This window comes from Neurospora crassa, linkage group V, assembly GCF_000182925.2.
Source record: "Neurospora crassa OR74A linkage group V, whole genome shotgun sequence".
NCBI lineage: Eukaryota > Fungi > Ascomycota > Sordariomycetes > Sordariales > Sordariaceae > Neurospora > Neurospora crassa.
Genome location: NC_026505.1, coordinates 4,703,423 through 4,723,951, shown reverse-complemented (window position 1 = coordinate 4,723,951; position 20,529 = coordinate 4,703,423). Strand labels below are relative to the sequence as shown.

The 20,529-nt window shown below is 51.2% G+C and overlaps 7 protein-coding genes across 10 annotated transcripts; 3 read left to right on the top strand and 4 right to left on the bottom strand.

The window, feature by feature from the left end:
* The first annotated feature begins 487 nt into the window (after positions 1 to 487).
* On the top strand, positions 488 to 3,194 carry NCU01443 (seryl-tRNA synthetase). The gene is made up of 11 exons (XM_950872.3): positions 488 to 719; positions 853 to 963; positions 1,060 to 1,130; positions 1,197 to 1,298; positions 1,355 to 1,414; positions 1,477 to 1,546; positions 1,609 to 1,714; positions 1,776 to 1,944; positions 2,011 to 2,201; positions 2,283 to 2,462; positions 2,550 to 3,194. The coding sequence occupies exons 1-11, from the start codon at positions 698 to 700 to the stop codon at positions 2,863 to 2,865; spliced, it is 1,398 nt and encodes a 465-aa protein (XP_955965.3). The 5' UTR covers positions 488 to 697; the 3' UTR covers positions 2,866 to 3,194.
* On the bottom strand, positions 3,063 to 5,600 carry NCU01444 (rheb small monomeric GTPase RhbA). The gene is made up of 4 exons (XM_950873.2): positions 5,043 to 5,600; positions 4,690 to 4,829; positions 4,470 to 4,598; positions 3,063 to 4,400 (listed from the first exon to the last, which is right to left on the bottom strand). Exons 1-4 carry the CDS (start codon positions 5,098 to 5,100, stop codon positions 4,161 to 4,163), a joined length of 567 nt encoding a protein of 188 aa, XP_955966.1. The 5' UTR covers positions 5,101 to 5,600; the 3' UTR covers positions 3,063 to 4,160.
* An 884-nt stretch (positions 5,601 to 6,484) lies between these two features.
* On the bottom strand, positions 6,485 to 10,093 carry NCU01445 (hypothetical protein). Its single transcript, XM_950874.2, has 2 exons — positions 7,395 to 10,093; positions 6,485 to 7,330 (listed from the first exon to the last, which is right to left on the bottom strand). Exons 1-2 carry the CDS (start codon positions 9,654 to 9,656, stop codon positions 7,049 to 7,051), a joined length of 2,544 nt encoding a protein of 847 aa, XP_955967.1. The 5' UTR covers positions 9,657 to 10,093; the 3' UTR covers positions 6,485 to 7,048.
* Positions 10,094 to 10,320: 227 nt separating this feature from the next.
* NCU01446 (uracil phosphoribosyltransferase) lies at positions 10,321 to 12,506 on the top strand. 3 transcript variants are annotated; one of them, XM_011396231.1, is made up of 6 exons: positions 10,321 to 10,501; positions 10,786 to 10,867; positions 11,171 to 11,501; positions 11,575 to 11,933; positions 12,012 to 12,183; positions 12,263 to 12,506. In XM_011396231.1, exons 3-6 carry the CDS (start codon positions 11,350 to 11,352, stop codon positions 12,312 to 12,314), a joined length of 735 nt encoding a protein of 244 aa, XP_011394533.1. In that variant the 5' UTR covers positions 10,321 to 10,501; positions 10,786 to 10,867; positions 11,171 to 11,349; the 3' UTR covers positions 12,315 to 12,506. The 3 variants fall into 3 exon arrangements, with proteins under 3 accessions (XP_011394533.1, XP_011394532.1, XP_011394534.1); XM_011396230.1 differs by lacking the exon at positions 10,321 to 10,501 and having other exon boundaries at positions 10,509 to 10,867; positions 11,312 to 11,501; XM_011396232.1 differs by lacking the exon at positions 10,321 to 10,501 and having other exon boundaries at positions 10,706 to 10,867.
* NCU01447 (hypothetical protein) lies at positions 11,058 to 13,924 on the bottom strand. Its single transcript, XM_950876.3, has 4 exons — positions 13,467 to 13,924; positions 13,035 to 13,173; positions 12,904 to 12,951; positions 11,058 to 12,840 (listed from the first exon to the last, which is right to left on the bottom strand). Exons 1-4 carry the CDS (start codon positions 13,512 to 13,514, stop codon positions 12,659 to 12,661), a joined length of 417 nt encoding a protein of 138 aa, XP_955969.1. The 5' UTR covers positions 13,515 to 13,924; the 3' UTR covers positions 11,058 to 12,658.
* A 238-nt stretch (positions 13,925 to 14,162) lies between these two features.
* NCU01448 (hypothetical protein) lies at positions 14,163 to 14,927 on the bottom strand (the record flags this gene model as incomplete). The annotated part of the gene is made up of 3 exons (XM_950877.1): positions 14,163 to 14,590; positions 14,643 to 14,666; positions 14,804 to 14,927. 3 exons carry the CDS (start codon positions 14,925 to 14,927, stop codon positions 14,163 to 14,165), a joined length of 576 nt encoding a protein of 191 aa, XP_955970.1.
* On the top strand, positions 14,663 to 18,234 carry rib-3 (riboflavin-3). 2 transcript variants are annotated; one of them, XM_011396234.1, is made up of 12 exons: positions 14,663 to 15,195; positions 15,369 to 16,179; positions 16,268 to 16,515; positions 16,577 to 16,619; positions 16,687 to 16,769; positions 16,846 to 17,001; positions 17,056 to 17,059; positions 17,148 to 17,310; positions 17,411 to 17,440; positions 17,561 to 17,646; positions 17,725 to 17,794; positions 17,863 to 18,234. In XM_011396234.1, exons 2-12 carry the CDS (start codon positions 15,552 to 15,554, stop codon positions 17,873 to 17,875), a joined length of 1,524 nt encoding a protein of 507 aa, XP_011394536.1. In that variant the 5' UTR covers positions 14,663 to 15,195; positions 15,369 to 15,551; the 3' UTR covers positions 17,876 to 18,234. The 2 variants fall into 2 exon arrangements, with proteins under 2 accessions (XP_011394536.1, XP_011394535.1); XM_011396233.1 differs by having other exon boundaries at positions 15,021 to 16,179.
* The last annotated feature ends 2,295 nt before the right edge of the window (positions 18,235 to 20,529 follow it).

The window sequence follows — 20,529 nt, the reverse complement described above, 5'->3', positions numbered from 1 at the left end:
CACCATACTCACTTGTTGCAGCCTTGTGCGTAATGTTCTTGGGATGGTAGGTGAGAATGAGTCGTGAAAGTTAGAAGTGTATCAGTTCGAGTTGGGGCCACGAAACCCTGGACTGTTTCGGCCTCCGTGTACCGATGAGCGCGGCGTCGTTGCGATGCGTGCCTTTGGATGAAAGATGATTGAACGGGTGAATTTGGTGTGTTATCTTTGATGTCGGTAGAACTTGGGCATCAGGTCGGCTTCAACATGAAGACTAAAGCCCCAAGCCGTCTCGCGCTGCCACGGTATGACAGATTGGAGATGGTCCATGGTCTTGTTGATTTCAGTGCGACTTGGATGAGGTTTGTGACGAACGCTGAGTTGTCGAGTCGCTCGCTGTTGAGTCACATGAAAATATCGTGCTATCGGGGATATGCTCTTTGACTGCTCTGGCCGTGCACATTGGACCCCTGGCGTACCTGATACCAAACCTCCACACCCCACCACTCTCCCCTCCAAGACCCGGACCTGCCCTGCGCCTGCCAGCGCCAGGTGGGCTGGGCCCGCCGAAATAATTCTGCCCCGCCAATTCGGTGTTTCCTCTCCCGTCAAGGTTCGCAACACCACACCATCGTCACTTCTGTCTCCAGCCCTATACTATACTGCCAATCCCAGGACGAGCCTTGAATAGCTTCGTAGCCCCCAAGGATCCGCAAACATGCTCGACGTCAACGATTTCAGTACGGCACCCTCGCATATGTCTCTCCACACTTCCTGCGCCAATTCGCATGCCCAAGGCGCATTCCCGTCTCCAAAGCACATGTCGCCGCTCGCCGCCTTTGCCCAAGTTGCTAATCTATGGAAATTGAACAGTTGCTGAGCGCGGCGGCAACCCCGAAAAGATCCGGGAAAGCCAGCGTAAGCGCTTTGCTCCCGTCGAGGTCGTCGACGAGGTCATTGCTCTCTGGGAGGATCACCGCAAGAGTATGTGCTGCCTGTTTTGTGCCCTCGCTGCCTTCGCTGCCCTGCAAACGACCAAAAGGAACTCCGTCTGATCTGATCTCCTCCGTGTGTTGATAGCCGCCTACTCTGCCATGCAGCTCAATGCCAAGATAAACGAAGTCCAGAAGCAGATTGCCCCCAAGAAGAAGGCATATAACCCATATCCGTCCACGACGATTGTTCCACGACTAGCTCTAACACTACTGCGCTCGTAGGCCAAGGAGGATGTCAGCGATCTCTTGAAGCAAAAGGCCGACCTCGAGAAGGAGAAGAAGGATCTCCTTGACTCCGCCGCCGAGAAGGAGAAGCTTCTCAAGGTGTGTGCTCCAAATACCAGTCTTGAAGCCCTGTTTCAACAGCTAACACATTGTAGGTCAAGGTCAAGACCATCGGCAACCTCGTTCACGACTCTGTCCCCGTCTCCAACAACGAGGTTAATATTACCCAGCAACACGACCTCTCTTTTAATTGAATGATTGCCTGACAAGGATATAGGATAACAACACTGTTGAGCGCACCTGGGCTCCCGAGGGTGTCGCTTTCGAGAAGAAGGATGTTCTCTCCCGTTAGTTCGCCCCAGCAAACACTCAAACATACAAAGCGAGGCTGACAAGGCCGGATATCTAGACCACGAGGTTCTCAGGAAGTTGGATGGCTATGACCCCGAGCGTGGTGTCAAGGTTGTTGGCCACCGCGGCTACTTCCTGAAGAAATGGGGTGTTTTCCTCAACCAGTAAGCCATTTCTAACTCGGGTCACCTTTTGGCATACGGACATATGCTGACATGGCTGTAGGGCTATCATCAACTACGGCCTCGAGTTCCTGTCCGAGAGAGAGTACACTCCTCTCCAGACTCCCCAGCTCATGCTCAGGGACCAGATGGCCAAGACCGCCCAGCTTTCCCAGTTCGACGAGGAGCTCTACAAGGTTACCGGTGACCAGGCCGACAAGTACCTTATTGCTGTGAGTGGCTTCAGTCCCCTTTGTGACTAATATGACTACAAAGATGCTGATCTCTGTGTGTGACAGACCTCCGAGCAGCCGATCAGCGCCTTCCACAGTGACGAGTGGCTTCAGGCCAAGGACCTTCCCCTGAAGTACGCTGGTTATTCCACCTGCTTCCGTAAGGAGGCCGGTGCTCACGGAAAGGATGTCTGGGGTATTTTCCGTGTCCACGAGTTCACCAAGGTCGAGCAGTTTTGCATTACCGAGCCCGAGAAGTATGGTTTTTATTTTCCCCGCAATTTGCCCCAGTTACGTTTGACAAGACAGTTGTACTTACAAAAGCATCACAACAACAGGTCTTGGGAGATGTTCGAGCACATGATTTCCAACTCCGAGGCTTTTTACCAGTCCCTCGGCATCCCCTACCGTGTTGTCGCCATCGTCTCCGGCGCTCTCAACAACGCTGCCGCCAAGAAGCTTGATCTCGAGGCTTGGTTCCCTCACCAGGGCGAATTCAAGGAGCTTGTCTCCTGCTCGTAAGTTTATGTTTTTTTTCCACCTATAGCCAACACCCTACAACAAGAATCCAAATAGAGATCAAGATCATTAACCTGTGACGACAGCAACTGCACCGACTACCAATCCCGAGACCTCGAGATCCGCTTCGGCGTCAAGAAGCAGACCGATATCAAGAAGACCTACGTCCACTGCCTCAACTCCACCCTTACCGCCACAACCCGCACCATCTGCGCCATCCTCGAGAACTTCCAGACTCCCGAGGGTGTCAAGGTTCCTGAGCCTCTGCGCAAGTACCTCCCTGGTGCTCCCGAGTTCATTCCTTTTGCCCCCGAGCCGGTCAAGGAAGTTAAAGAGGGCAAGAGCGGCAAGAAGGGCGAGGCTGCCCCCAAGAAGGCGGAGGCTCTACCTGTTCGCCAATAGGAGGATATTTGTGGTAATTAGGTTGAATGAGGTTTAGGTTGTCCGTGCGATCTCGATTGAATGATTTGATACCAGTTCAATGCGGTTGTTGGTGCCATGTTATGAAGGTGTGAAGATGTTGGTAGCCATGTTGATGAGAGGAGTTTGTGCATATGTGGCAGTGTGAAGTATGTTGAAAGTGATGTTCGAGAACCCGTCTTGGGAAGTAGGCGTAACGATTCACATAACAGTCTCTAGTGGCTCGGTCCCTATGTACGTGAAGTAGTTCAACGGTCTTGCATATCGCGTTATATGTGCACCCGTTCTCAAATGACAATCCACAAGGGCAGTTGCATACGTTGAGCGAAGTATAGAGAACATGCGTACTATACCATGAACAAGCATAGTTCGCAACTATGCTATCAACTATGCCCTTCGAAAACTTTACTCTAACATGAGCAACAATGCCCGTCGTTCATTGGCTTCTTGATCTCATATAGACAAGGTCAACTTTCTTCAAATCCCATCAAACCTTATTAAGGAGAAATGATACCCGCCGCCTCTCCCCATTTAAGCCCCAGCCAATCATTCCCCAATCACATCGATGCAGTCTTGCCGCCAAATGATGTGAACACATGAACAAGGTATAGTGTCAAAATCCCTTCTCTATATCCACAAGCCGAGTTGAGTCTCGTTTATATCTAACGCCGAGTGTAACTCAACGAACAAGGAACAAATAAAAAAAAAAATGGAAAAAGAAAAGACCATGATAAAGCCAAAAGAGAAAAAGCACTTGACTTCTCTCCTGCGCGCCAGTGCTTCCCGCGAAAAACAGAAACAAGGTCGTGAAAATTGCGTGCTGTCCGGTGATGGAGTAGGCGGCCAAGAAAGCTCCGTTTGCGGTAGGACAAGGCTGAATACCTCAAACCATTGTTTGATAAAAGAAATCTGCTCTCCCTTTCGAGATGTGCCAAATCCAATACCCTTTTCGTGGGTGAAGGATACAAGCCAAGGACAGCTGTTCAACGCCTTGGTGACGTCTGTCCGTACCATGCTGCATGGGGGCTGCCACACCACCATGTGCTGTCATGAACCATGAGCAAGATGTGCTGCAAATAACAGCCGTATATAACGGTGAGGAGGTCTGTGGTTGTTGTGTCGTCTTCATGTATGCATGGAAATCCCTGATCTGTGTCTGTCATGGAGCTTGCCATCGCTCACAAGAAGAACCGACTTTTGAGCGCGCCACTGCTCACGAGAGATATTGATGGTCATCTCTCCCTACTGACGGCGAAGACAGAGTCGCGTTGACTGTCTTACATGACCACGCACTTTCCGTTCTCGTTGGTCGCCGTGGGGTTATTTGACTTCTCAACCTCGCCGATGAGAAGCTCAAATGCTCTGGCGACGTTCTCGTTATAGCGAGCACTAGCCTCAGTCCAGGCGCATTTGTATTTCTCGGCGAGAGCCTTGCCGTCCTCAGGAGTGACCTGGCGCTGTTCAGGACGGAGATCACTCTTGTTGCCGACGATGCAGATGGGTACGTTGTCGGTACCCTGTTGAAGTCAGTAAGAAATCATGGTAATTATCCAAGACGAAGTCTGGATGAACAAGATGCTGCTTACCAGATGGTTGAGAATCTTATCACGGATAACCTGGACCATTTCAAAAGATGCCAGTGAAGAAACGGAGTAGACCAGCATGTAGCCGTGGATGCCGATGAAATGCTTGCTATTCAAAATCGAATATTCATCCTGTTGAAGTGCTCGTGTCAGTAAAATGTGTCGCCCTGGTGAAATTCACATCAATTGGGTAAGGTGGGAAAGGAGTGAGAAAAAACCGTACCTGGCCCGCTGTGTCGACGATCTCGGTTGAGTAATCCTGGTTCTTCCACCTGATTTCCTTTGAGAAGGTATTCTCGATGGTGGGATAGTAGGATTCGACAAAGTGCCCATCCACAAAGCGCACAGCGAGTGAAGATTTGCCTGTAACTTCGGTTAGTGCCTGTTGCTCCTCTTTTACTTCTGTCTTGCTTTGCAGTCAGGCCGCAAGAAGGCCAGATAGATTGCCTGCCATCCTCACTTCGCGAACGTGTAAACTGTGTGCAAGAGTGAGAGCAGCGTGACAACTACCCGAGTTGTGTGTTGGAAAAAAACCCTCGTGCGATGGAAGAAAGGATAGGAGGAGGGTGAACTTACCAACAGAGCGACTACCTACGATGGCGATCTTCCGCTGCTTTGTGGCGGGGGACGGCATTGCGAATGAACGTCAACTGACGTGAGGCTGGAGTTTGGGAAGTTGAATTGTGATGTATATATATATATATACGTATACGGCCGGTTCAAGGGTCGTTACGTGTGTATTGTAGCTGGGAGAAGACCTATGGGTGAGATGGAGTGGTGGTGTGAGATAGTAAGATAAGTGAAGGTTGGAAGTGTGGAAAATTGAAGGTAAATGTGAGTGGGATGCGGTCCAAGTTCAGAAGAAAAACAATTTGTTGTTTTGAATGGCCTGGCAGGCGGGCGACAGCGGAGTGTACCGGCTCGTAACAACATTGAGAGCTTGTGAACCAGACAAGGAAAGAGCGCCCCTGCCCTGCCACCTACAAGTTTGGGGCCAGAGTCTAGGCTATTTGCGGTAGTAGTGTAGTTTGGTGAGGCAGGTACGTACTGTTCCCTCTCGAAACTGGTACGGAGTTCTGGGGTTTGGGAGGAAAGAACGTCCGGCAAACCCGCTGCGTAAGAAGAATGCCCCTGTGTCTAGGCCAAGTGGAAGGCAAGGCTGGAACAGTTCTTCAAGTCCAATACCAGATGATATTCAATTTGAACTTGAATCAATCCGGCGACAGGTAGAACGGCAGATTTAGTTTGAGACAATACAACCGCATAGTCCCCTTCAGCATCATGATGAAAGTCATCTCGGACGCCAGATAGGTCTCTTTCGCTGATTTATTTCCCATGGGTTCATTCCGACTGGAAATACGTTAGGGTTGTACAAGTCATTGGTGCATGGTCCCACTCGTTGACGACCACGCGAGTGTGTCAAAAAGTCGTTCCTTCCCGTCTGTCTCAATTCGTCTCGTCGTTCGGCAGGACTCCGAGCGACGACCAGACACTTTTGCTTACGCTAGGTTCCTTCGTTGCTCGCTCTGACACTGGACTGACTGCCCGGCTGACAGGTGCAATGCCGCCCGCCGCTGTTCTGAGACAGCCTAGGCCTCACGAAACAGCCAGCCAGACTGGCCAGACACAAGAGGCAGCCGAGCTTGTAGTGTACATGTTGCAGTGTACGGATTGGTGGGGTACCTGGGGATTGCTGTGAGGTAATATAGTGGAGTCTCTCTTACCCCACTGTTTTCGTCGCACCTGCCGCAGGCACCCAGATTGCGGCTCAGTCGCTAAGTTTGCCTTCAACACTCCACATTCTGGCACTGCTAAGCCTCTAAACCACCAAGCCTGGACCCTATTCGGCCGTGATCTATTTGCGGCATAAACAATTGCTTCCACAGGGAAACAGAGAAAAGAAGCTTGACAAGCTGAAGCTCTTAGACTTTGTTGTCACCTATGACTCCGTACCTAGTCAGTCACCTGCGCCCACCCGAGCTGCTTCTAAGCGGAAGCTGTGTCACGACGGACCACAGGCGAGCCGAATCTACATTGTCTTTACGGAGAATATCCGGTTTCCTAAGTCTGTAGGAGGTCCAGCCCGAACAAAAGTCCATACAGAACAGAAAAAGTTACAAGATAACTTGATGTTTACAAATACCCGTCACCTATGGAAGAGTGCCAAAGGCCCAAAGGTGTTCGGATTAGGTGGGCAGAACCATATCATATCCCAAACCAAGTGAAGCCATTCCTTGCGCTGAGATGATCATGACCAAAGTTATCGGCCATCCTGAAGAATCCTGAATTTTGCTCCCCAGCACGTACCATTTGAACCAAGTTCGTTAGCCAGGGCAGTATTGTCAATCTGACCCTTTCCCGCAAATAAGTCATAAGTCTATTTCCCGCAAGTGCCCAGACCCTCTGCCTACCAGAACAAACCCTCTGTGTATCAACCAGCAACCCGCAACCCGCAACCTATAACCCCCAAGCCGTGAACCAGTCCGTTTAAGTTCCCGGAAAAAGCAATAAAAGCAAAGCGATATCTGGCTCATAACAACCAGAGTGTTGATCCAGCCCCGTGATCATATATGGATCATATTTCAGGCGCACTCTGACTTGAGGACGCTGACTAGCCTCTGGAGACGCGCCATAGCAGAAGACTCATCACCTATTTTCGTTTCCCCTGACCCGCCCTGGGCTTCCTCTACTCTTTGGTGATAGATGATGAACTCGTTGAGGGAATCCACCAGCGGCTGGATACTCTTTTTGGGGTGGACTGAGACGAATTTATCCCTGATGGGTTCGCGGAGGCAAAGGTATCCCAGCAAGATGGCAAGATAGCCGAGAGCAACGTTGAGCTGAGCTTTCTCCTTGGAATCCGCCTGTGAACAACTCCTGTCTTAGTATTATGTTTCGTGTCTGAAAATCAATGGACTGACAACTTACATCTGAGGTTTTGGAGTGGTTGTCAGCAAAGAGCTGGATCAATTTTTCTAGCTGCGGTCCCGGGGTACCCCCTTTTGTATCAAGAGACTTCCCAGCTGGTGGGTAATAGACGCAAAAGTTAATCATAACACCGAGCATCATGATGAGAGATTCATAAACTTTAGACAGGAAAGCATCAGCCTGCATGGAATTCAAGACAACGTCAAAGGCAACGCATGCCGAATGCGCTAGGTTCTGGAGAAGTCCCTTGTTGACAAGCGTTCCCGAGGCGTCGTGGTTGTGATTAGTCATGTTAAGCGTAATCCTGAGGGCGAGGCTCTCTAGGTCGTTGAACTTGTCCGCAGGCCGGGTCAAGGTAGTCTCCAGCACATCAGCCGCAATCGGCACGTACTGAGTCGTCCATTTAGGGCTGAGGTGAGACTGCATGGCGTAGATGGAATGGCCTTCTAGAACATACAGGGCGAGGAAGAAATCGATGGATGCTTGCTCTTTCGGGAACTCCCAGCAGGCCTGGTCGGATGTGCCAGCGGCCAAAATCGAAAAGAGTTGATCGGTCACTTTCGAGGAGAAAACTTCGAACTCGTCCGACATTTGGGTTGACTGTCGCATAATCAAGTCCAGACATTTAAGTGCGAGCGTTCTGGGAGATACAAGCTTAGGCAAGGCAGTTTCCCATACCGGAAGCTTTAGTAGAGAGGCCTTGATTGTCCCCAGTGTTGTTTGGCCGTTCCTCGACACATTCTGCTTCCTCTCTTTCGCCAACTGGACTATATCTCTTGGCTCGCCAAGGAGTCGCTCAATAAGAGCGGCGAAGCCCTGAGCCTTCAGCTGTTGGAGTAGCAGGGTTGAAGCCGAAGTGGCCAGCATGTTCGCAACAACTGCTGCGATTGCAAAGCCAGAAATGAGGTCCGCCTCTTTATCTAGCGACTTGAACATATCATCGGCGCCGCCATGATTGCGAAGCTGTGACCGAAACGACTTTTCATTCGTTTTCTGAGCAAGCTCGAACAAAGCGCCTCTTCGTAATGAGGAAGGCTTTTCCGATGGCGGACCTACTCTATCGAGAATATCCTCAATCTCGTCCGCGAAACGGCTGTTAGCACCGGCTTGTCGCAGTTCGTGGATACTCCGAACGGCTCCTGTATTGACTGTCTCGTCTTCCTCGTCCATAAACGAGAAGGCGTCCAGAGCAGCACTTTTGGTCAGGCGACCAATGTTAAAGAGTGCACCCCCCGACAAGCTATCATCCAACCCCATCCCGCCCAATCCACCGCCGTCAAACAGCGGGTCGTTTTCGGCCAACATTGACCTTTGTTGCGTATACGTGAACTTGGGCCCGGATTTCTTGGTTGCAAGTATTGGGCGAGCAAGTCGCTTTGACGGTGTCATGGTTGAGGGATTCGGGGAGCTTGGATCCTGGAACTTGGGGGATTGTTTGCCTTGAGGGCTTTCTAGCAGTGGAGGATTGCCATCTTCATCGGAGGAACTGTCTTCTTCCTTTTGGGCTACCAAAGCATCGATCAAGCGTTTCCGCCGTGGTGGCGCGGCAGTGACAGAGGTTTCTGTTTGTGGCTGGGGAGAGGGATTCCTTTGCACGGGCAAAGGCAGCGGTTTCGGTTTGGTTGACGAAAGTCGGAGCGGGATTTGATGCTTCGTTGCGGCATGCGTTGGAATCGACCGGGAAGAGAAAGCATCCGTCATCTTGACATCTTTAACAGGTGTATTGATGGCCTTTTGCTGCAACTTCGCCTTCGGTAGTGTTTTTGCAACCTGTTCGTTCGAAGCATCGACAGGTGTTTCTGTGCCATATGGCGATGAATTGGGAGTCGAGTATGGTCCTGCCAGTACGTCTGTCTGTTCCGAATATGTCCGAGTGATCTTCCTCTTCTTTGCCCTCGCGTCATCCTCGCCGGTTTCGATGCTCCCTGGCAGTGGCTGGCTATGCGACTCGTCGTGTAGCCTTGGATGGCTGGTCCGGCCATATTTCTGTTGAGTTGATAACCTACCTCTGTTGCTAGAGCTAGTGGTACGAGATACGGCAGGTCCCGGCGAGCTTGGTGGCGATGGAGATGTGCGGGTAGCAGTCACAGGGGCTTTCGTTATGATGTCTTCCTCGCTCTGATTTGTCTTGACGGAAATAGAGGATGCGCTCCTATTTATGGAGATCGAGGAAGTCGAAGCTTCCACTCGCCTTCTCGTAGCTTTGCCGTATGTGGTCACGCGCTTCTTGGGCGGAAAGTCGTAATCACTGAGGCTGGCCATTGTGCTGACTGTGGCCGAGCAAGAGAACGGAGCGCTGGTTGATGGATAGCTTTGACAGCGATGGATATGTATGTCAATCGGGTATACGGGCGCCGGAATCGTATCAGAGCAACATGCGGGAAACTATCGCAAGTTCGGCGGCTGAAGGTCGAGTAGTCGGTCAATGGCAGTTCCGGTTAAGTAAACGTGTTGTTGGCGGCGTAGTCACCAAAGCGCGGGTGGAAGTCCGATGCGCGCAGCTCGTCTAAGGCATACCGCGATTGTGACGGCGAAGGGGAGCTGGAGGCATGAGCTTATAAGTTCGGAACGAGATGGTTGCTATTGTCGTGGTTAGTGTTGGCTGAAGCGATTCCGCGGTGTTTGCTGCGGTGTGGTTGAGGCGATTGAGTTGCGCTTCCCGTCCTTCCGTCCCGCGTAGGTTCAGTCCAATGTTTTGGAAATGGAAGAAGTCGAAGTGGAAACGGGTGTCATTGTTGCGAAGAACCCCACAATATCTTGCTTCCGTCTGTCACGGTGCCTGCCCTGTGGCCCTGTGTCATCAGTGCGTGGTTCACTGCAGTGCGGTGCGCGTGCAAGGGCGGCGGCAGGGGCAAAGGCAGGACAAGGTTCTTAGCACAGTGACCCTGCAGATGGTGGTCTGTGCTTGCCGTTCCCCTCGAGACACCCGCTCCTCTTTTTCTGCATTTCCGAAAAGAGCCTTTTGATGTTATCGTCCCGTCTCATTGTTTACACATACAAACCTTTATCTCTAGATTCGACTGGTAGAATTGTAAAGCGCGGATATCGGCACCGCATTGTTGACGACGAAAACACGTGGGGGTTGCCAAGTCTCTCAACTTCTTGCAGTAGGTGAACTTTTCATCCCATCAATGCTTCCTACCTTGATGGCTCCCACTGGACGGCCTTCGGTGTCTGCCGCCCGCCGCCCGTTGGAGCTCTCGCGGGCTCACGGCGGGCACGGCGGGGTTCCAGGTCGCAGGATCCAGCTGGACTCCAAGAGCGTTTCCACGGTTTCCACTTCCACTTGGACGACTCAGGTCGGACAACCCTGAGAAGCGGGCAGGGATCGGTCCAGAACTGAAGCCTTTCGCAAATGCAGTACTTTTTTCTGATCTGACAATCGCTCAAGGTCCCAAAGTTCCCCTTTCTTGTCCTAGTTCCCGCATCCCGCCACGATCCTCTTCCGGTAAACGGAGAAGCCCAGTCAAATAGTAAGTACACACGCGACCAACTAGGCAAGGCGCCAATTCCTGTCCCCGTTGACACTCTGCGACGCCGAGTTCCACCGTTTATCAGCTCTGCAAGTGGGAGGGGTTTGGTGGGACCGTTGTTGATACATGGTTGGGCGCAGATCTAGTAGAGTCTACTGATCTTCCTCGAATCTGGGGGTGGCAGTTTGCGCCGCCTCGTCTTCCCATTTGGTCGCGCTCAATCCCAATCACGAACCCTCATATTCAATCTGTTTGTCATATGTCTGCTCCTGGCTTACAGATAGGCTGTTACCTTTGCCCCAGGATCCTCTTTTAAGAAGCATCTGATCCGCCCCCCCTCCTCCACGAACACTTGCGCGAGACACTATCTTTCTTTACATTGACCACACATCACCTACACGAAACGATTCGCAGAGTATCCGTTCTCACGACTTCGGCACTTAGTCCATCCTCCTATACCTACCTCACCCAACCAAGTCAACATGTCTACCGCCTCCGAGATCGCGCCCACCAAGTGCGTGGGCCCCGATTACCGCGCCGAGGAGCAGAAGCCCACCGCCACCGTCTCGACCGCCGTCAACTTCGACAACGTCACCGTTCTCTCTCAAACTCCCCAGCTCATCGCTCTCCTCAGGTGCGTTTGCTTGCCTCGAGTTGCCTTCCAGACTGCTGTCCGCCAGACGCTGACCTCGGTGGTTACAATACAGCATTATCCGTGACAAGCGGACCGACCGCGGCGACTTCATCTTCTACTCCAACAGAATCATCCGTCTCCTCGTCGAGGAGGGCCTCAACCACCTCCCCACCGTCGAGCACCCCGTTACCACCCCCGTCGGCCGCATATACGATGGTTTGGCGTTTCAGGGCAAGATCTGCGGTGTCTCCATCATGCGCGCCGGAGAGGCCATGGAGCAGGGTCTGAGAGACTGCTGCCGCTCCGTTAGAATCGGCAAGATCCTTATTCAGAGAGACGAGGAGACTGCGCAGCCCAAGCTCTTCTACGATAAGCTTCCCGAGGACATTGCCGACCGCTGGGTCCTTCTCCTCGATCCAATGTTCGCCACTGGTAAGTCTAGGATCTGGGGGAGAACCAAGTGCGCCTTGTGGCTGGGGTTTCCACGGCTAACATGTGCTTTCTGTGCAGGCGGATCTGCCATTATGGCCGTCGAGGTGTTGAAGTCCAGGGGAGTTCCAGAAGAGCGGATTATCTTCCTCAACATTTTGGCTAGTCCCGAGGGCATCAGCAACTTTGCTTCCAAGTTCCCCAAGCTCCGGACGGTAACTGCTTTTGTCGACCAAGGCCTCGATGACAAGAAGTGTGTTTTCCGTTCCGTTCCGCCTCATGTTGGTCGCTGAGAAGATGATGAGATTTGAGACTGACTCTAATTGCTATAGTTACATTATCCCTGGTCTCGGTGACTTCGGCGATCGCTATTACTCCATGTAAAGTGTGAAGGGGCGTAGGTAGATCGTTGATTGTGATGACTTCCTGGCGGTGGGGATCGACTTTGGGAAATGGCGTTATCTGAGAGGACTTTTTGATGCCAAGCGTAGTAATGGAATACCCACTCTGGAAAAATTCAACAAAACGAGTTCGTGCGGCTTCGTTCGTCGAAATAAAACTGGCATCGAGATTCGGCTCGGCTTCGCCTATCGTGTTGATGATGATAATGACCCTTAATAAACCTTTCGCTCAGTCAACCATGACCCCATGAGATATTGGACAGAAAAGAAAAAGAAACAGCCAGCCGGCTACGCGGACGTAACGCAACGTCGAATCGCCGATGTCTTTTAGTCGTAGTCATCGTCATCAACCTCAACACCGGATCCGCCATAGCCTCTATCGTCATCCTCATCATCTTCGTCGATATCGGCAGCTCTCCGGCTTGACGCCGCTGGCCGCCCACCCGTCGACCGGCTGTTCGAGTAAGATGCTGCTTTTGCGCTTGCCTCGGCTTCTTGGGCAACAGCGTCTGTTTGGTCCAAGTCAATGACAAGCTCTAACATGGCAAGGGCAAGGCCATATGCTTGCTTACCTGCAGCGTCTACCCAAGCACTATAGACATCTACCGCAGCATCGAGGTCTACATCGTAGTTGTGAAGTCAGCACTCCTCTGCTTCTCTTGTTTCTGTGTGTATATCCAAGGGTTGGCTGAGCTAGTCTTACAGTTTACAGGGCATTGGAACTTTTGGCCGCAGATTTTGCAGTCGAGGTAGCCAACGCCGGCCTTCTTGTCGAGCTTGACGATGACGGATCGTTCGTGGTTGCAGAACAGGCATGTGAAGACAGTGGGAAGGGGGTCGTTCTAGTTAAGAGGGGGGTGAACAGGTTAGCGCTTTGGTGATATCAAGGGCAAGGTGAAGAAAGCGTATAATATGACTGGATGGGTGGAAGGGTACAATGTAGATGGGGTTCCAGTAGTAGTGAGTGTTGTGTATGATATGGGAAGATGGTGCTCGGGGGTGCAGAATGTCTAAAAAAGCTTATCGGGCAATGACGTCTTTGGTGGTATCCAGAGGCGCGCGCAACGGACAAAACTACGCGATCATCTCTTGGGTTTGGTGAATGGAAAAAGTAGAGGTCGAGATATGCACATACCCTCCTGGGGCCCTGCGGCTTTCTTGACGACTTTTTGCGCTTGCCCATTGTGAAGTTGCCGTGATGGTTGTTGTTGTTTGGATGTTGTAGGTGGTGGGTTTGTTCAAGTTTGTTGAAATGGCACCGGGGCGTGTCAAGTTCGGTTGCGGTCACTAAGTACTGCAGGTGCGCGGCCGGCAGCGCTGAAGATAACCTATCGATGATTCGCGTCGCAATGGAAAAACCCTTGGTGCTTCTGGCGCACGCGCTGCAGATCGGATTGCTGGAAAAATGCCGGTGAATGGAAAAGGGGAAGAGCACGTCGGTCGTTGAGAGAATGGAGGCGTGTGCTACTTTACTCAGCACGTGCCTGATGGGTGACTCCTTGCAGGCAAAAGTTGGTGGTTACCTATTGAGGTGTTGATATTTTTGCGACTACACTAGTTCTAGGTAGTTTCTGCACCTTCATGGAGGCGTCGCTGACAGCAACCGCCAAAAAGTTTGGCTCCATCCCCGTCCAGTCCCCCGGTAGGGTAAGGTCACTCAGTGTTGCCTGCCCCACCACGACTCTCACCGTTCTCACCAAGGTGAGTCCCTCGGACGCCGCGCGCGTGATGGCTGTGGGCTCTATGGTTTTACAAACCCAAAGCTTGATAAGATTATTCACGTAGCCTGGTGCAATGGCTCGTGCACATGATGACAGGACAGGGCTGACTTTCAGGTTTCACACTTCCACTTGCAACTCAAGGCGGGGGCCTTGGCGTGGGGCCCGCCAATTTGATCCCCACCTTGCCCCACAAAATACCTCCCCCAGCTTTGGGAGGATCGACTACATATCGAGCGGGGACTGGTGATTGGACAAATCTGGCATTTGACATCCAAGCACCCGCCATCCAGAGTTCGGACCTGTCGAGATACTGTAATCAAGGCGTCCTGTTCGATAAGACGACCACCCCGCTTATCATCGTTGCTGATGGCCTTGGCCCGAGATAGGTTCCCTTGTGAGCAGCAGGGCAGCGTTATCGAATTCGTGAACACCGGTACCTTGCTTGATTTCTCGCGCAACTTGCAAGCGGTAGTATCCGATGGTGATGACAGCTCTCCCCGGTACCGGCACCAACCATTTCGATGTTGGGAGTTCTTTACTGAGCGGTAACCATACATACTACTTGCATCGCGGTGTCAACAATCACTTACAATCCATACACCCCCATGTTGTTTCTGTTGTGATGAACACAGGGCCTGCACTTTCCCTACACTATGCGGGACCTCTCCAGTGTCGTTCCTTTTCTGCTTACACAATGACTACCTCTACTAACAAGGGACCACCTAAACTGCATAGTACATACGGTACATACCGCTTCCACTTGGAACTGGCGGGAAGGGAACTGGGGGACAGGGCGCGCTCGTCTCCGAGATCCGCAGCCACGGCACTCGATCCGATTGCGGTACCCCGCCGCCGGCGTCCGTTGTGGGGAGCATGGTTGACCCAAAAAGTGGCAGCCCAGCATGCTACTCCAGTCTACCTACAGGGATCGAGGATGCGCTACGGGCATGCCACACACACCCTGTTATCGATCAGCTGGCTATCTTGCTTGGTAACGTTGGTCAGTAACACGCTCCGCGTCCGGTGATTGCCCGAGACGCAACTTGTACCGACTCTTGTTACGTGTTGCAAACCATCGAGTGGTCGATGGCCAAAGACATCCTCTTATCACGAGGGGGCCTTCGGTGGCTTCGGGCAACTTAGGTACGGTATGCCCCTGGCGACGGCGAGTGCATGTACACTACGAGCTGGAAGAGGAGAGGTTGGATGGCCAAGTGGAAGCATTAGTCCTATGTCCACTTCCTCCGGGAACGTCGATAACTACCATGTTATAACTGGCCCTCGTGTCGCCCGACTGACTGACTGTCTCTCTCAAGGTTGCTCCAGATTCCCATCGTCTTCAGTATCTTCGTCTGTTTGTTCCTGACGTTGCCTCCATCCCGTCCCTTTGTCTCCCGTCTGTTAAACCACTACTAGAATCTATCTCTTTTATCATCATCTTTGCCTACTAGATACTGCCCTTCCTCCCCCATTTGCCCCAACAGTCAGACCTGGTTACAATGGCTACAGGTCTGGAAGGTGTGCAGGATGCCTTGCTGGCCATCGCCCAAGGCCAAACGAAGCTCATCTCGGCGGTTGAATCCATCTCTCAACGTGTGAGCAGCTTGGAGAAGACTCGCGAAACCTCGTCGAAACCCAACGGCGAAGCTCCAAACCCAGTCACCACCCCGCTCGTTTCCGGCTATGTCCAGACGCCACCGCTCTTGCAGGCGGATGCCGGCACCATGTCACCATCATCTCCGCCCGCCGATGTCACAAAGTCCAACTTCTCAAACCGCGTCGTGCTCACGACCTATCCCAAGCAGATCGGCATCAACCCTCTACCGATGGAATGGGGTGCGGCCGATCCCGTGAAGCGTGGCCCGGTAGCTGTCATCCGATCTGGCTCGACCATCCGCAGACGTAACGCCATTGGTGCCCACGGTGGTTCATACTCGATTTACTACGCGCTGGCTCTGGCGAGTAAGGAGCTGGATCCAGACCACAAGCCTGACTTCACCAACACCGAGCCCGCCGTCAACATTGGCCCTTTCCCTCAATGGGGAGATCCCAAGAAGATTGTAGCCATGGATCCTTGGGGCCATCAGGTTCCTTGGATCTTCAAGGATCTCATGGATAAGGAGGGTGGTACGTACTTTCACATGTTGTTGTTATTGTTGTTGTTGTCTATAATCCCTATTTGCATATGATGGAAACTGACACTGGCTATCGACAGTTGATCTCCGGCCGACAATTGCGATCACGAAAGCCCATATGAAGCTGCCTGAGCTTGAAGAGAGTGTTAAGAGCGGCAGATTGGTTCCAGATGGCAAGATCTGCTTGAACAGCCTCGGTGAACTTGCAGTAACCAAGTTTGCCGTCGAGCCTGTTTGGTACCTCCCCGGAGTTGCCGAACGGTTCGGTATTGATGAGGGCACATTGCGCAGATCCCTCTTCGAGCATACGGGTGGCATGTATCCCGAGGTAATTGGCGCCGCTGGATTATAGCACTTTTACGGACAGACGATGCTGATACAATAGCCAGTTAATTACGCGCTCCGATATCAAGGTCTTCCTGCCCCCTATCGGTAAGAATCATCAGCTGTGTATCCCGTCATGGTGTGGTGTTACAGATTCCTAACCGTCTCTTCCTAGGTGGTTTGACCGTGTACTGCTTCGGCGATCCCGCGAAGATGTCAGACCCTTCGAAGAAACTTGCGTTGAGGATACACGACGAGGTAGGCTCTCGTTCTCATGGAATGTCTTGTCTCTCGAACACATCTTTCACTGCTGACACAGCCACCTTCTATGTAGTGTAACGGTAGTGATGTTTTCTGTTCCGATATCTGCACTTGCAGACCTTACCTCATCTTCGGTATTGAGGAGGCCGTCAAGGAGGCTCAGAATGGCGGTAGCGGCGTGGTAATCTATTTCCGTAAGGAAGGTCGTGCCCTGGGCGAAGTCACAAAGGTTTGTGTTCCAAAACTCTGCTCATGAAGACTAAATGCTAATCCAGCGTCACAGTATCGTATGTTGAGTTCCTAGTTGATCCTTACCTCGTCCCATACAGGGGATTTCGTTTCGTGGGTGAGAGACTAACCGGGAACCTTTTACAGTTGTGTACAACGCGAGAAAGCGCGGGGCAGATCTTGCATCGGACTATTTCAAGCGCACCGAAAACATTGCCGGTGTAAAGGATATGCGATTCCAAGCCCTGATGCCTGATATTCTTCATTGGCTGGGTATTACCAAGATTGACCGAATGCTTAGCATGAGCAAGTGAGTAACACCACACCCCTCTCCTCCCCTACTGCGCGCGCTCTCCTTGCCTTGTGGGAGGTATCACCGATCCTCGATCTAATGCATGGTCACTTTCTAGCATGAAACACGACGCCATCGTCGGCCAAGGGTGAGTTAGCATTTTCTGTTCAACTATGTGGTGTGCCGTTGTGCTCGGGTCTTGCTGCATAACCTGCACCTGTGGTGAGCCGGCGATCTTTTGCTTGATGGATGCTAACCTTCCGCACAGTATCCCTATTCTAGAGCGTGTTGAGCTCCCCGAAAGCTGGATTCCAGCCGATTCGAGAGTAGAGATCGATGCCAAGATCAACGCCGGTATGTTTGTCCCACTTACTCTTCCAATGTTTCTGTGGAGAAAGGCAGATTAACCGACGAGGATTCGTTGTTATGTAGGATACTTCACGACAGGTCACAGAATGACGGAAGAAGAACTCAAAGCGGTGCAAGGTCGGATATGGGAAGAGTAAGTTATCCCTCTTCAAAAGTCGCTCATTATCGAATCGAAGAAACTCGAGGCTAACGTAACCACAGCATCGACCACTAGAAGTAACAACCCCACGGAGGATACGACGCACAAAGGAGTTTGGTCATGGATTGTAGAGAGATTATTCGGGCAGCAGCTGCATCTTGGGAGAACCCATCGCAGGCCCGTCATTGCCTCTTTGATTACCATATATAACTCATCACACTTTCTTGGTAGGAATGGTTGTTCAATTCGATCCTGCATTTACCACACCATATCCGCCACACCCACAATCTGTCAGGTCTGAACGTGAAACGGGCGGGTGAAATGTGGAGTGAAAAGGGAGCAAAAGAGATCACGCAAACAGCTCTTCGGCCGGTATATGGTTCTAGTCATGCATATATAGTACAATGACCATATAATGAGCATCTACTCACTAGTACTTGCTATTCCAGCGTGACATTCACATCAACTCGCGCATCAAGTGAGGAGCCTTGAGTTACCGGGCTGTATGGTTCTCAAAGATGCTGAATGGATTACTTGTCTTCATGACTTAACAACGATCTTTGTTACCCGAAGGACGAAGCAGCAATCCTGTGGATGGGATAGGAAGGTAAGGTAACCAATGTCGGCCCGCCTGTAATGGAAGATGCCAGTCAATGGCCGGGGACGGAGGATACAGAGAGCTTGTATATCCCGAATCCTTTACCTTGGGCGAACGGCTGTCGTTGTGAGCAATAAAACCTAGCCATCTATTGTAGCAATTATTCGTCCTACGGTACAGGTAGGTAAGTAACTCTATCGTTAAAGACAGACTGAGTGGTAATCGCCTGAACAGCGTAGAATTACTTGTCTAACTACTTAAATAGCCATCTAGTCTGGCAAGTGTGCCTGTGCGCTTGGGTTGTGTTTTGTCCTGGCTTGCAGTATGTTTTTTCCCACGCTTCTCTCTTTCTGACTTGAACTGTTCCTGCTTCCCGATGCCTCCAATGCTGCGTACTCTGCCAACCGGAGATGAAAAAAAAAAAAAAAAAAAAAAAAAAAAAAAAAAAAAAAGACACCGATGAGAGTTGAGGTAGTTCCTGGAAGTCAGACGCTTCCCTCGTGGGAGAGAACATGCGAATGATAGGCTGAACACTACATGTAACCTGCCAGATGTTGGGGGGTTACAGGCTACACGGGGTAGAATGGGAGACGGTTCAAAGAGGGAAGGAGGTGTTTGGATTTGTTGGAAGAGGGAACCGTGGGATTTTGGTAGGGAGTCAGGGGAATCGGTCTATTTGCATGAATACTATTTCTTGCCCATCTCTTTGGTCTTCGTACACTGCATACACATATCCTTTGATGGACGCAAGTTGACATAGATGTTGAAGTTGGTTCTCTCTGACGATACTTTACTATGCTTTTTTTTTTGTAAGTCTTGACCTATTATTCTAGGTCGTCTTTGAAGGTTGAGGGGTGGTTTGGCAAGGTCCAAGATACCTTAACTCGTCACTAAGGTAGTGTGTAGGTTGGATTATCTTGAGGCCTATGCGGTCCTGACAACCAGGGATTGAATGTAAGCAAGACAGCGACGGGAGGATTCTACCGGCATGGTGATCGACAGTTGAAAGACAGAACAGATACAGTACTGCCAGAATTGCACAATCCCGCGCCTGGTACCATGGTATCCTCCCCATCTGCGGTAAGACTGATCAAAAATCCTGTCAGATCTCATCTCTATGTCATCTTTATTTTTTTATTTTTTTTCCCTTCACCCCCATCCCCCGCCAAATCCCCCCCCCTTCCGGGCGCCCCCCTCCCTCCCTCTGAGGGCCCTCCTCTGTCTCCCGTTCATACACTACCGTTCGGGTCAGACGGGATGTTGTTCACAGAAAGAAAAGTAAATCCACACGATAAGATTCATCCAAACATGCTTGGTTGGAACGTGGTTCTTTTTTGGCTTTATCCTGTCTGTCCCGTAATCAACGGGGGTACTTCCAAGGTCAACGCATTTAGCCCCATCGCCGATCCCTTCTAGAACCGTAAAAAACAACGGTTTTCCCGTTTACATACTTCAGGCACTGTACGCCTTATATTAGCATCGCTTGGTCCAGCTTCGCTTTCCGGCGAAACCATCAAAAAGGGTCGAAACAAATTATGATGTCAATTTGGCGGTGTTAAATAATAGTTTTCAGTTATAGACCGGGGCCAGGCATGCCAGCGCAGGGCAGGCAGACAACAACACCACATTTCGGCTTTCATGCTAGTTTTACTTCTTCTTCTTCTACCTGTTAGTTCTCTCTAGCCAATCGGTCATTATATCACATATTTTGTTGTTGGATGGTATCCGCTCCGTTCAGGTGTACGCAGTAGTTGCTAGTTTGCGCTGTAGACAGGGATAACAAACAAGGACAACGCAACGAGTATGTGTACCATAGTACGTGTAGTCCAAAATGGAGACAGCAAGACGTTGACGACGTTGCCAACTTTTGTTGACAGCTCCGAGATGATCAACACTTTCTCCACGTGTAATGGTGGGACGGAAAAGGAAGGACGTGGGAAAACATCTAAATTGACGAATTTTTGTATACACTACTGCGTACTAGAATTAGTTCTCAGGATCCCTTCTCCCCTTCTCATGTACACTACCGTCACTCTCTGCTGGCATTTTGTAAAAGGTTAGCGTGGTGAGCTGCAAAGTGGCGATAACTGTGTTCTCCATACAAAAAGATGGCTGCTTTGCCCCACCTCTA

Coding starts and splice junctions, on each gene's coding strand:
- NCU01445 (XM_950874.2), bottom strand. CDS start 9,656: ATGGCCAGCCTCAGTGATTACGACTTTCCGCCCAAGAAGCGCGTGACC. Junction 7,331..7,394: donor ACCACTCCAAAACCTCAGAT/GTAAGTTGTCAG, acceptor AGTTGTTCACAG/GCGGATTCCAAGGAGAAAGC.
- NCU01443 (XM_950872.3), top strand. CDS start 698: ATGCTCGACGTCAACGATTTCA. Junction 1,945..2,010: donor CCGACAAGTACCTTATTGCT/GTGAGTGGCTTC, acceptor TGTGTGTGACAG/ACCTCCGAGCAGCCGATCAG. Junction 2,463..2,549: donor AAGGAGCTTGTCTCCTGCTC/GTAAGTTTATGT, acceptor CTGTGACGACAG/CAACTGCACCGACTACCAAT.
- NCU01447 (XM_950876.3), bottom strand. CDS start 13,514: ATGGGCAAGCGCAAAAAGTCGTCAAGAAAGCCGCAGGGCCCCAGGAGG. Junction 13,174..13,466: donor AGCCGCAGGGCCCCAGGAGG/GTATGTGCATAT, acceptor CCTCTTAACTAG/AACGACCCCCTTCCCACTGT. Junction 12,952..13,034: donor GTTCCAATGCCCTGTAAACT/GTAAGACTAGCT, acceptor ACTACGATGTAG/ACCTCGATGCTGCGGTAGAT.
- NCU01446 (XM_011396231.1), top strand. CDS start 11,350: ATGTCTACCGCCTCCGAGATCGCGCCCACCAAGTGCGTGGGCCCCGAT. Junction 11,502..11,574: donor CAGCTCATCGCTCTCCTCAG/GTGCGTTTGCTT, acceptor GTTACAATACAG/CATTATCCGTGACAAGCGGA. Junction 11,934..12,011: donor CGATCCAATGTTCGCCACTG/GTAAGTCTAGGA, acceptor CTTTCTGTGCAG/GCGGATCTGCCATTATGGCC.
- NCU01444 (XM_950873.2), bottom strand. CDS start 5,100: ATGCCGTCCCCCGCCACAAAGCAGCGGAAGATCGCCATCGTAGGTAGT. Junction 4,599..4,689: donor TCGTCGACACAGCGGGCCAG/GTACGGTTTTTT, acceptor GCACTTCAACAG/GATGAATATTCGATTTTGAA. Junction 4,401..4,469: donor ATAAGATTCTCAACCATCTG/GTAAGCAGCATC, acceptor TGACTTCAACAG/GGTACCGACAACGTACCCAT.
- rib-3 (XM_011396234.1), top strand. CDS start 15,552: ATGGCTACAGGTCTGGAAGGTGTGCAGGATGCCTTGCTGGCCATCGCC. Junction 16,620..16,686: donor GGTCTTCCTGCCCCCTATCG/GTAAGAATCATC, acceptor GTCTCTTCCTAG/GTGGTTTGACCGTGTACTGC. Junction 17,311..17,410: donor CGAATGCTTAGCATGAGCAA/GTGAGTAACACC, acceptor GTCACTTTCTAG/CATGAAACACGACGCCATCG.